The sequence below is a fragment of the Crocodylus porosus genome, unplaced genomic scaffold, assembly GCF_001723895.1.
Source record: "Crocodylus porosus isolate Cpor-Errol unplaced genomic scaffold, CroPor_comp1, whole genome shotgun sequence".
Taxonomy (NCBI): Eukaryota; Metazoa; Chordata; order Crocodylia; family Crocodylidae; genus Crocodylus; species Crocodylus porosus.
The window spans coordinates 24331296-24344431 of NW_017728910.1; the positions used below are offsets into that span (position 1 = coordinate 24331296).

A 13136-nucleotide genomic window follows, 5' to 3' on the forward strand; every position below is an offset into this window, starting at 1 on the left:
ATCCCGCGGGCCCCGCCCCCGTGCCGCACAGCGGAAAGCCCCCGGCTCCTCTCCCGCCCAGAGGCCCCTCGCGACGGCCAGCCTCGCCCGCCGGCCCCAGGCCCGCACTGCCCCGCGCCCGCGCCTTCGCAGGCCGCCAGGCGTTGCGGCGAGACAGAGCCGCTTCCTCCAGACGGCGGGCACAGCCCCGCAGCAGTTCCAGTCCCGCGGGCAGTTTACAAGCCCCCCCCGCGCGGCTTCCTGCCCCCGGGTTCGACTTCACGCTTGATCTTGCTGACCCCCCCGCCGCCCGAGAACTGCTGTCCAAGCCTCCTTGGAGGCTCCTGAGAAGACCGCAGCCACCAGCGCTTGGACAAGCCCAGCAAGGCGCCCAGAGAGGCCCTTCCACCTCGGTGCCGTTGCTGTTGACAGTGGAAATACGTGAATGTAGCTGTGTTACTCAGCTACAAAATGCTGGGGCAGTTTTGGTGAAAACGGGGGATCGGGCCTTGGTTCAGGAACCAGTCCGCCATTTACAATATTGTTTCCTGTGGGAAAATCTGTTCCACGTTACAACATTTTGACTTAAGTGGTATTCGGGAACCGATTGTGGCGTAAGTCTGAGGACCACCTGTAATTTTTTACGTTGACGTGCATTTTAGGATAATTTTCATCACTGAATCAGTCTTCAAGCGGCAACACTGCATCTTCAAACCAAAAGACCATCGGAAGTCGATGAAGGGCCCGGTTTGCAAGGCCGTCATGCTGACCACCCTCCCCTACTGCACTGAAACCTGGACCGTCTACCGCCGCCACATTAAGGCCCTCGAGAGCTTTCACCAGCGGTGCTTGCAGCAGATCCTGGGGATCAAATGGGAAGACCACCGGACCAGCGCGAGCGTCCTTTGTGAAGCTGCGCCTGCCAGCATTGAAGCCTTGCTCTTGAGGAACCAACTCCGATGGACGGGCCACCGCCTCCCTCTCCCAGCTCTCTTCTCCAACCTCTCTGTTGGCCAACGCTCAAGGGCGGCCAAAGGAAACAGCACAAAGACGCATTAAAGTCGCCCTCAAGCACGGAGGCATCGGCACCAACAGCTGGGAGGAGCAAGCTGCTGACTGTTCGGTGCGCGCCACTTGGCCCACCCAGGCACACGCCACTTCGAGGCCCAACGACTCGATACGGAGGTGGAATGGCTATGGCAGAGGAAGGAGGAGACCAACCTGGAGCTGCAAATCCTGTCCCCCCCCCCCCCCCCCACACAACATGCCCCGATTGCCAAAGAATGGGACTCCTCAGTCACCTGAGGACCCATCAGGCCTGATGGACGTCATCCTCCACTTCAAAGGATTGCTGGTGAATCACTGAATGTCCTTAACAATTTCCATTAAAGTCCCACAGCCACATCCCACTGGCTGAGAAACACCATCCTAGACGATAAAGGTTGGAAGGGAGCTTGGGTGGGGGTCACATCAAGTCCGACCCCCTGCTCCAAGCAAGACCAGCCCCAACTCCATCATCCCAGCCAAGGCTTTGTCTATCCGGGTCTTCAAAACCTCCGAGGATGGAGACTGCACCATCTCTCTGGGTAACCTCTTCCAGTACTGTACTACCCACCTCATGAGAGAGTTTTTCCTAATACCCAACCTCAACTTCCCTTGCTGCAACTTAAGCCCATTGCTCCTTGTCCTGTCGTCTGCCCCCACTGAGACCAGTCCAGCTCCAGCCTCTTTGCAGCCCCCCTGCAGGGAGGTGAAGCTGCTATTCAATCCCCCCCGGTCTTCTCTTCTGCGGACTAAATCAGCCCAGTTCCCTCAGCCTCTCCTCACCAGTCCTGTCCCCCAGCCCACAACCATTTTCATTGCTCTCCACTGGATTCCCTCCAATTTCCCCACATCCTTTCTGCAGTGGAGGGCCCACAACTGGACACAGGACTCCAGATGTGGCCTCCCCAGTGCAGTGCACATTCTCCAAGGATGCGTCCTCTCCTGGGTGAATCTGGCTAAGCCATCAGCTTCTGCCAAGTCTGGGGGGCCATGATCCCCTCACCTTAATTGCAGACCTAAAAAGCACTTCTAAATGCCGATCCCTGCTGTGAAGCTTCCCTTCAACCCATCCACTCAGGCTGCTTCTGACAGGCAACAGCCATGCAAGAGGGTGGACAGCTGGGAAGGGGCTGCAGGCTGGGATGGGAAAGGGGGTGAGGGGGATCACTGGTAGTAAAGCATTGGGACAGGTCACCCAGCGAGGTGCTGGACTCTCCATCCTTGGAGGTGTTAAAGTCCCAGGTAGACAAAGTCTTGGCTGGGATGATGTAGTTGGGGCTGGTCCTGCTTTGAGCAGGGGTTGGACTAGATGCAACCCTGAGGTCCCGTCCAACCTGAATTTTCTATGATTTTATGACTCCTTGCCTTCTGGGTTGACCCTGACTAGCAAAGAGAAACACACTGCAGCAGGAAAGAGGGTGCATGAGTTGCCATCTGCAATACGTTCTTATATTGCCACAGCTGGGCGAGCAAGGCAGCCCTGTCTCCAGTGCAAAGCCGTGGAGGCAGCTGCATGCCACATGAACAGGCATCTGACCCACCCAGCGTGTTCCCCTTGCCAGGACTGCAGTGTCCTTTGCCGCCTGCCCACAGCTGGGCAAACGCTCAGCCCATCTATCCCCCTGATGGCAGAACAGAAGCCTCAACACGGCTCCCACAGCAAATACATGAGTGCGCACAGGTTGACAGGGAAAGGGAGAGAGATTGCCTGCGTGTTACAACCAGGACTGTCACCAGGCATCGAGCACAGATCAAGAACAGCCACAAAACTGCAGCTGAGTTCATTTGTGAACCCTTCCCCTTCAGCAGTTCCTGCCCAGTAAATCTGAACGAGATGCAGCCCGCCATGCGGCAGGAGCCCTGCTCCTCCTCCAGCCCCAATGGATCAGATGTTCCTTGGCCCAAAAAGACTGCCAGGGTACATATCCTGGCAAAGGTGACTCACTCGGGGGCCGCTCTCCTGTACCGCCACGTGCAGGCAGCTGTTGATGTAGTTACGCCATTAAACCAGCCAGTCCTGCCCTTTGGCACTTCCTTGGCAAGAAGTTCACATTGGTAAATAAGTAAAAGCAAAATCTTTGGGCCATGGCCATCACCTTTCCCCTTATCCGTGTGGATTAGTCATGCTTCTCATTCTACAGCTCAGGCTAAAAACACGGGAGGGACGGCAGGCTGCGACACCGCCATGCCCTTCATTTCTCCTGCAGCTCCCCACCCCATACAGCCCATAGTGTAGCTTCCTTTTGGATGAAATGTGCCATTGAGGTGAACAGACCCTTGGAGACACAGAGTTACGGGGGACCCATTCTGCCACACCGCCGCTCCATGAAAGGGAGGTGCTGTGGGCAGCTGGAGCCAACCCAGCAAGGGGTTGGAAAGGTCCGGTCTCCTGGAGGAGGGCTAGGAGTCCTCTAGCTCCGCCGGGCCTGGCAGGATGGAGCCATACAGCAAACCTTTGCTTGGAGGGAAGCTCAGCTCTGCTTGCCTTTGGCCCTGACACGATGTTTGCCAATGCCAAAGCCCCTGGCTCCGCAAAGCAACTCAAGCACCATGTGAGCATGCAACCTCCTCTCCCCTGCCACTGAAATCCTATCACATGGCGCTTTACTTGCCCAGTGCCCACAGTCCACCCTGTTTGCATCGCAGGTGGCACATTTCAATCAGCAGCACATGGCAGCGAGCGCACACAACCTCCACCTATTCAGGAGGCAAGAACCCGTAAAGAAGGCGGCTTCAAGGTTGTTGTAGGAACATCCTAAAGAAGAGGGGTGTAGGTTGTAGCTGTGTTCCATTCCCCCTTTAAAATGGAAACCTTAGACTCAGAGAAAATGAGAGTTGGATGGGACCTCAGGAGGTCACATCTAGTCCAAAGCAGGCCCAGCCCCAACTGCATCATCCCAGCCAAGGCTTTGTCTACCTGGGTCTTCAAAGCCTCCAAGGATAGAGACCCCAGCACCGCTCTGGGGAAATGGAAACCTTAAGATCCAGGCACTTGTTTAGCACTCCTGCGCACTCGTGCTACAAGTAATTGTGTCGCTCACGTTGCTTGCCCCTCCTACCACCAACATGCTGGCAGTAAACGTGTACATAAGCCACGGCCTCCCAACAGCCATATTGACATTTCTTTACTCATTAACAGAGGGAAGGACTCAGTGTAAACACAGCTTTATCTTCCTACTCATTATTTGAAGAGCCAGAACTAGCTACCAGCAAACAGGAGCGTATAAAGCCGCCACCAGCTCAGCGGTCCATTGCAAAGGACTCCAGTGAGCTGGCAGACAACCAAGTAATTATGTGGAGGCTGCTTAGAAATTCAGATTGCTGTGCGCAGCCCCGTTCTTGTGCTACTGTTTTTGGTAAATGCTTAAGTGTAGATGCCAACATTTTATATTACGTAGGTACAGATTCATGCCGGTCTAGAATCCGACCATGGGTCACGGGTGCGAACAAATGGTGTTAGTGCTCAGGAGTGAGGCTTCGACTCAAGCCAGGTGTTGAATGGACATGTTTAATCTGCACTATTTCCCAATGCTCCTATTTAGTGTGTCCTGACCAGGGAAAGTCCAGCCAACAGAAAAGTCCTTGGTTTATTAAGGTCACAGGGACAAATTAACATGGGTTTGTCTCTCTCCTCCTCCTCCTCCCTCAGGGTCTTTTGTTCATATGAGACTCGGAGTCATCACACACAACTAGCCCCACCCCGGGCCGAGAGACAGGAGGGTGGCTGGCAAGGGCGGACGTGCACAGATGCAAGTTGCAGGAAAAAAGTATATAGCTTCAGGATATATTTGGCTTCTTTGACCCAGCGGCCACCCATGGGAGTCTGTTGTGAGTGTGGAGTCCAGCCCTAAAACCTGCTGATCTTATTCCTTTGCCTTCTCAACAAGCTAACACACAAGTGCAGAGAAAATCTTGACTGTCCGTTTGCACAGCTCCGTTCAAAGGCTGCCCAGGGATCCTTCTGTCTTTAACTAACCTGCCTGTCAGCCTTCCCCAGAGATCACGTGCAAGGGAAGATTGGAAAGCAGATTAGTTAAACCTCATGCAACATCGTTTATTCTGTACTGAAGTGGCCAACGTTCAGTTGAGTTTCATTCATTGCGTATGCCCAATTTATGAGATTTCAGCACTTCTATCTCCACCTTTCCAGCGCTGCTCAGGCACATTCAGCTTTCCCATCCTTATCCCAGTTTTCCGGTCACATACCTGCACGATGCACCAGGAACATGTCAGGCGCATCAAGCGGCTGCATCAGCCTCCTCTTCGCGCTGGCCTGGGACAAACAGAACATCCCCCATCCGCTTCATCCTGCTCTACAGCCATCTGCTGCATCGCTGCCCGCCACGGGAGGATGCTGTGTGCGACCTGCACGAGCCTCTGGCATTTCAGATGCTCCAGCTAGTGCAGCAGGGAAATGGCCTTGCACTGGAGTAAGATGCTCAGCTGGGACTTTTAGCTTTTCCCTGATGGTAAGACTCACCCAGGCTTAGCTGTCAACCCAGTCACTAGCATCAAGCCACATGCTGTTCTGACATCAGAGTGATCACCAAGGAACGACAGAAGGTATATTAACACAAGAATATACAGAGGCCCTTCTATTAGGCTGGTTCAGTGTTTTAAACGCCATGTTATAATGAACAAAATCAACCTTAATTTGATTCGTGTTTAGCTGATGAAAGGAGACTTGAAGAATGGAACCTCTCAGAGGCTTTCCTAAGAGTCATTTGCCATCGATGCTCATGCTGTATGGAGGCTCACGGTGCAAGTCTGCTCAGAGCTCACATGCCAAACAGCACAGACCAAAGCCAGCAAGTCCTCCTGCATTGCCACACTTGCTCTTCAGCCTGAGATCTGCCACAAACCTTTCATTTTTCCTTCCTGTTTAAAAACATTGCTCATGATTTCCCTTTATGGGGGTAACAGAACTCCTCAGCCAGCTGCCCTGCACGTTCAAAGCCGACATCTGTTTCTTGCCAACAGAGTGAGGTGCTGTTTAAACCTGCTCCACATCATAATCCTCATTTCCAGAGTCTCAGCTCAACTCCATTCATAGGGATTTCCTTCACCTGTTTTAGGTACCAGATGTTGTTCAGTGATCACTCGGAGCCAAGAAGTTGGGCAGGGGCCTGCGCGGTTCTGGGTCGGAGTTTGAGCTGTCCACCACCATGTAACGCCAGGCTCTGCACAACACAACCACCAGTCCCAACGGTTCCTGGGGAAGATCTGCTGCATTAGGGTTTCTAATGGATTGCAAGGCAGCTCCAAATGTCCTGTGTAGCACCAATTCATGTTGCGGAGCCACACACCTCCACCTTCCTCTGATTACCCAACAGCACCAGGTCAATGGAGAGAGGGGACTGGCAGGTTTGGGTCTCCAGCAGACGTGCTGTTCTCTCTAGGGCACCTCCCCCTTTTTGCATCCCGAGTTTGGAGGCCAAAGGGGCAGCAGAAGCCTGGCAGGAAGGCCTTGTCCCGCTGCAGACGACTCACCACCTGTGACTCCCTTCCTCCCCCACCCTACACCCCTAATTGAGCAGCAAGACCTCCCGCCCCTAGGGAAGATGCTGTGTGCCCCAGGGAAGGTCCAGGATGCATAGGGCAGACTGGTCTGCCAGGATGCTCTCAGTGTCTTGGAAACTGCTAAACCTCTGCTGGATGCTAGAAGCCACAGACAAGGAGAAACCCATTGATGCTAGGGTCAGAAGGGACCTGAAAGGATCATCAAGTCCGACCCGCTGCCCTAGGCAGGAAGGAGCACTGGGGTCAGATGACTCCAGCTAGATGCTTGTCCAGTCTCTTCTCGAAAACCCCCAGGGTAGGGGAGAGCACCACCTCCCTTGGAGCCGTTCCACATTCTGGCAACCCTTACTGTGAAGTTCTTCCTCATGTCCAACATACATCTGCTCTCCGTCAGCTTGTGGCCATTGTTGCTGGTTACTCCAAGGGTGCTCTGGTAAACAGAGCATCTCCTATTCCCTGCTGCCCTCCCCTGGTGAACTGGTATACTGCCACACGATCCCCTCTCTGCCTTCTCCTGCAGAGGCTGAACAGGTCCAGGTCCCTCAGCCTTTCCTCGCAGGGCTTTCCCTACTTGCCTCTGACCATACAAGTGGCCTCCTCCAAACCCTCTCAAGATTGTCCACATCTCTCTTGAAGCGCAGCACCCAAAACTGGACACAGTATGCAACAGTAGAGGGGAAGTATCACTTCCTGGGACCTGTTCGTGATGCACCTACTAATGCATGATAAAGTGTGCTTAGCTCTGCTATTTACTTCATTACATTGGCGACTCGTATTCATCTTAGTATTGACAATGACTCCGAGATCTCTTTCCACCGCTGTGCTGCTGAGAAGGTTGTCCCCCAGCCTGGACGCGTGTTGGTGATTTCTTCTCCCTAGGTGCAGCACCTGGTATTTGTCCTTGTTGAACTGCATCCTATTGTTCTTTGCCCACTTCTCTAACCTGTCCAGGTCTGCCTGGATTCAGTTTCTTCCCATCAGTGTGTTTGCTTCACCCCATAATTTTGTGTCATCTGCCCAGTTGCCTTCCCTAGCCTTAGCTGAATTCTGACAGACCTGCTCGGTAGCACACGGGCTTCCTTGCTGCATGCCTCTAGCTGCTTGTGCTCACAGCAGCGACTGCAGTAGCCTTCAGACAGTGCTGGGTGTGCTGTGGCAGTGGCTCTCCACACCCTCATCCAGGTCGCTGATGAAGACATTGAACAGCACCAGCCCAAGGACCGAGCCTTGAAAATGGGGACCACATTGGCTCTTTTCCAGTCCTCTGGCCCCACACCAGAGCACCACGAGTGCTCGTACAGCCGTGCCGGGGGTCCCGCAATGACCTCAGCCAATTCCCTTAGCACTCGGGGATGAAGAGCATCAGGACCTACTGATTTGAATACATCCAGTCCCACCAGACGTCCCCTGACTAGGTCCTCTTTGAACCTGGGCCTGGCTGCGCCTCCCCTGGGACCATTGGGGATCCTGGTGGGGGGGATGACCTGGCCCCTGCTCAGAAAAACGGAGGCAAAGAAGTCGTTAAATAGGTTAGCTTTGTCATCTGGTGCGACGACCAGATTTCCTAGCGTGTCTTGCAGGGGCCCCACATTACCCAGTACCTTCTTTTTACCCCTTATGTATTTAAAAAAGGACTTCTTGTTGTCCTTGATCTAGGTCACTAGTCCCAGCTTTGTCTCCGCCTTGGCCTTCCTGACCCCTCTGCAGCCCCAAGCAATGGAGGTGTAGTCCTCCCTGGTGATGGCCCCTTCCTTCCATTGGGTGTGCGCCTCCTTCTTAGCTTTGAGACGTTCCTGGATGCTTTTGGTGAACCGTGGGGGCTTTTGAGCACGTCCGCTCAAAATACAGATCGGTACAAAGACACCAGCATTTAAAATCTCATTAGCTTTAAATGCATTGCAATTGTTTGAGCTTGACTCATGAATGCTGATGGCTTTGAGCTGAAGGTACTGAAATTCATTGACCATCAACACCTTTTAGAAGAAAGCATTGATTTCTTTACCACGGCGAACCAAACCATAAGAAACATGAAATCCTGGAAGCAAGTTACAACATATGATACTACAACGCTGACAGGCTCTTTCCAAACAGATTTTCCAGTTTCCAAAACTGCTGAACATGTTATAAAACATTACTTAAGGCAACATTCCAGACCAAAACATTTACAAACTTAAAGAAGGGAAGAATATAAAACTTTTAAAAATATTCTTTTTGCTATTGTTTCTGATAAATGCTTAAGTGTAGATGCCAACATTTTATATTATATAGGTATATATTCATGCTGGTCTAGAATCCTAAAAAATGAAGGTTGAAAGGACCTCGGGAGGTCACATCTCATCCAACCCCCTGCTCCAAGCAGGACTAGCCCCAACTACATCATCCCAGCCAAGGCTATGTTGAGCCAGGTCTTGAAAACCTCCAAGGATGTTATAAATGCAAACGGGGAATCCAACAACATCACGTATTTCCTAAAATAATTCCAAATACTTCAAATATTTTTATGCAAAGGTTAGATCATGAACTGTATTGAATAGGGATGATCCTGCCTCAGGCAGGGGGTCGAACTAGACCTCTGGACCTCTCTTCCAGCCCCACTTCCCTATGATTCAATTGAAGTCCCCCACCCCACTTTTGGCTATAAATGATAGCTCATACAGAGACATGATGACAGAATAAACTCCAAACTTTAATGTTTTCTCCTGGGGACAGTTTAGACCTCAGATGGATACAGGATCTGTAAAGAAACCAAATGAGAGAGAAAGAATATAAGAAATCACTAATGCCAAAGTACACCATTAACCCTAAACTCCAGCGTTACACCCATAGGGATGCAGCTATGAAATGGTGATCTGTCTAATATCCTGAACCCTATGCTGATGCCCCTAAAAACTAAAAATAAATAAGTAAAGAAGTCTCAGCGCTTACCTATAGATGACACGCTCCATCAGATCATACCAAACTAAAGGCAGGTCACTTCCCTCCCAGCGTCCCTTTAAAAAGGATTATGGTACAATATTGAAATCAGTTTATTTTCATGAAGACAAACTTCTAAAGGAGCAGGAGCAGAGAATGAGTCCTTCACTCATTGCACAGTACTTTCTACCTGCTTGTCTCTAATTGAAAACAAGTATGTACTGAAGTCTATGTGCTCCATGACATTTAAAGCTGGGGTCACCACCTATTATGTTTTCGAGGGACGGTCTGGGTGCAAACACCTGTCCTCAGTGTCCTGGGGGGATGGTGAAATGATGCTTTGGTCCTCTTTCCAGTGGGGACCTGCAACAGCTGTTTGAAATGGGACTGTCCCCGTGAAAATGTAACTGCTGTCTCACCCACAGCCAAGGTCCCCAGCATGATCGGCTGAGACCAGAGCTCAGAGACAGCTGAGTGCGTCGCAGAGCAGAGAGGAGAGGGCAGGGAATGGAGTATCGGGTTTTGAGACAGAGGAATAGGGCCCCCAGGAAATGTGCTAAGGCCCCAGCAGTGCTTATTTGCACACAGTCACGTATCCAAGTGCAAGATGCCGCTTCCTCGCTCCCTCCAGTCAGAGCACCCCGTCACCGCTGCATCTCTGCATCTCTCACACTCCTCAGCACCCAGCTGCCATAATTTTACAGGTGCCTGTGCTCATTCCACCAGTGCAGGCTGGGACTGACTGGATAAGCAGCAGCTCTGCAGAAAAGGACCTGGTGCCTGGTGGACAAGAAGCTGCACAGGAGCCAGCAGTGTGCCCTTGTTGCCAAGAAAGCCACCAGCATCCTGGCTGCGTTGGGAGGAGCGTTGCCAGCACATCGAGGGCAGTGATTCCCCCCTCTATTCAGCACTGTCTACTACACTTCAGCCTGAGCACTGGGTGGAGGCCTACTTAAAAAATGTCAGCATGCCCAGGGTAAACGGCAGCAGACACTGCCACTGCTGATGAAGTGGGGCTCTGACCCTAGCTGCAGCAACCTGGTGCTCTTTAAGCGAGACTGAAAATGCTTGTTCTGCAGCTCTTCTTCCTGGGCTCTGTCTTGCTTTACAGGTTTGGAAAGAAGGCTGGAAAACCCCAAGCAGCCGGATAGGATCAGACCCTGTCCCTCCTTCAAGGCAACAGCCGAAAGCAATGTTTTTTCACAATCAGTCTGACAAAAGACACCATTTCCTGGACACCTAATCATGTCGTGGAAGCTCAAGAGTTTCAAAGAGATTTTAATGGGAAAGCTTCTCAGGTCAGGGATGTCAATTGTAAGAGAGACTTTTAAAAAATGTTTTAAAGGACATTTTTTCATGTCAAATCAGCCAAATCAATTCCAAATCCGTGAGTCTTTCAAGAACCATGTGTGTTCCTGCTACCACAGGGGTGGGCAAAATGCGGCCCGTGGGCCAGATGCGGCCCACCAGGCCATACCAGCTGGCCCACGGGACCCCTAAAAAAAAGAAAATTACTATTTATCTGCCCCTGGCTACCTGTCACGTGGTCCCCGATGGCTTGCCAAAACTCAGTAAGTCGCCCTCCACCTAAAATAATCGCCCGGCTCTGTGCTACCTACAAGCATCCTCCACCCCGCCTGGGGCTTCAGATGCTTCCAAATCCTTTGACAGGCATCCTACATGTAGGCCCAGTCCCAGAGGCTTGGGGTTTGGATGCCCCATAGTTTTGCTTGCCCTCAGCCATATGGCCGCAGAAGCAAGCTAGGGAGGGGTCTCCTATTTCCATGAAGTCAGCGCATACCCAAATGCTTCCCACTGGAAGTGAAAGTGGGAGGCTAACGATGCATTACCTCAGTCAGGGCACTGCCCCATGCCACGTTCGTGGTTTTCCCCAGCCAGTAGGAAAACCACCTTGGTGGTCTTGGTATTTCCCTTGCCAGGTAAGTAAGAGACTCAAATAAAAAACCTGACAGGCAGGCACGAGGATAATTGCACCTCCACTCCCCATCGCAGGGCTGGGAAGGCGCACGTGGAACAGCTGGTGGGACGTTGCGGCGTCAGCATCCCTCGCTGGCAACCAGCAGCCCCACACACGCACTCAAATCCTCTCTCAGCCGGGGCTCCTACTAATAGCAGAGAAGAGGCGTCCCGAGATCTGTCCTTCTGTCCGTTTGCTAAAGTAGTCCCTGTCTTGAAGTGCACATGGGGAGCGGGCGAGTCTCAGGCAGGTGGGCTCGCATGGCTGGAGCAACAGAGCGAGCCGGCCGAGGACTGTGGCAGCAGCAGGGGGAGGCTGCAATGAGGGAATATTGGGAGGAAACCCACCTGCCAAGCACATCCTGAGGCAACCAAGTGATCCAGTCCTCTACCGCCTTCCATAGCTGACATTGCATACCTCCAAGCCGAGCCGGATAGCAACGGGGTCCCGAGAGGCGATTTCTGCTGGTTAAACAATGCATCGGCAGCAAGGTCAGGATGGGAGAGCACGGCACTTCACTCAGTCCAGCCAAGAGCCCAAAAGCCTGAGCTACTCTTGCAGAAGGGCTGCAACATGGTACAGGCCTTTCACCCCTTCTTACCTCCACACCGTCATATGTGACCCTCTGACCCCAGAAGAGGCCACAGTGGGATTTGGTCAGACCAAGGATCAGAAGGATCTCCCTGCGCTGATGGGCAAACAGATTGCTCCCCACCCCCGTCCTGAGCCTACAGGACAATCGGTGACCAAGCAGAGCCTCCCACCCACTGCTCAAAGAGAGGCCAATCTCCAAGCTTGCTGGACGTTGATTGAACAAGTCCCCTGCTGTCACCCTGACTGAGGTTTGCAAGCCAGAGTAACTCTAGCAGGGTGCTCGTATCGTCTGGTAAAAGGCTGAAACACAAACTGATGCCACTACCATGCGTGCCACCTCAAAGGCCAAAACACTGATGCCAATCTCGGAGGACCTTGAATGCATCAGGCGGTCCAGGTGACACCCCCGTTTTCCCCATCTCCCCAGAGGCCTCCTCCCACCCTGCCAGGTCAAGGTCTAATAGGAGCACATGATCTCAGCTCCTTGGGCTTCTGCCCCTGCCTGCACCCGTACCCCTTTCAATTAGCTACAGGGAGCAGCAGAACAGCCCAGCTCACGAGAAGAGCTGGTCCATGTGCAGGCAGGTTCAAAACCGAACCCCGTCATGGCTTGAACAAGATGCTTCATTTGACACCAAATAAAACGTTTCATTCTGGACCTGCTTTTCTTCTGCAGAGACCTGAGGAGGGGTCTCTAATCCCTCCCAATGATCCAGCTGGTCCAACACAAGATTTTACCCACCCACAAAGATCCTTGCGTCTTGCATTAAAATAAAACTGATGGAAATGCCTCACCAAGCAAACAACCCCTGAAAGCCGTTTTCAATTTTGAGATGGCTGACACAAAATTGTTATAAGTGATTTTTCTTTTGGTGGCAACAACCGAGCAACACCATGAGCAACTCTTGTAAAGCTGTTTGGTGTCACCAAATCTCTCCCCAAGACAAAGCGTAAGGTGTTTGTTGTGGGAGACTCCATCCTGAGGGGATGGAGGGGCAGTCTGCCGCCCCGACCCGAGCCTGGGAAGTTTGCTGCTTCCCGGGGGCCCGCATCCAGGACATTGCAGAGAGGATCCCTAAGCTCCTCCGGCCCACAGACCACTATCCCA

At 52.4% G+C, this 13136-nt stretch overlaps 1 protein-coding gene across 1 annotated transcript in view; it reads right to left on the bottom strand.

Moving 5' to 3' along the window:
• Positions 1-11594: 11594 nt before the first annotated feature.
• LOC109308528 overlaps positions 11595-13136 on the bottom strand; it is an 8499-nt gene continuing 6957 nt past the window's right edge. Inside the window, exon 2 of the mRNA XM_019532874.1 lies at positions 11595-11895. Within this exon, the coding sequence (XP_019388419.1) occupies positions 11822-11895 (74 nt within the window). The 3' untranslated portion in view covers positions 11595-11821. The remainder of the gene's footprint in view (positions 11896-13136) is intronic.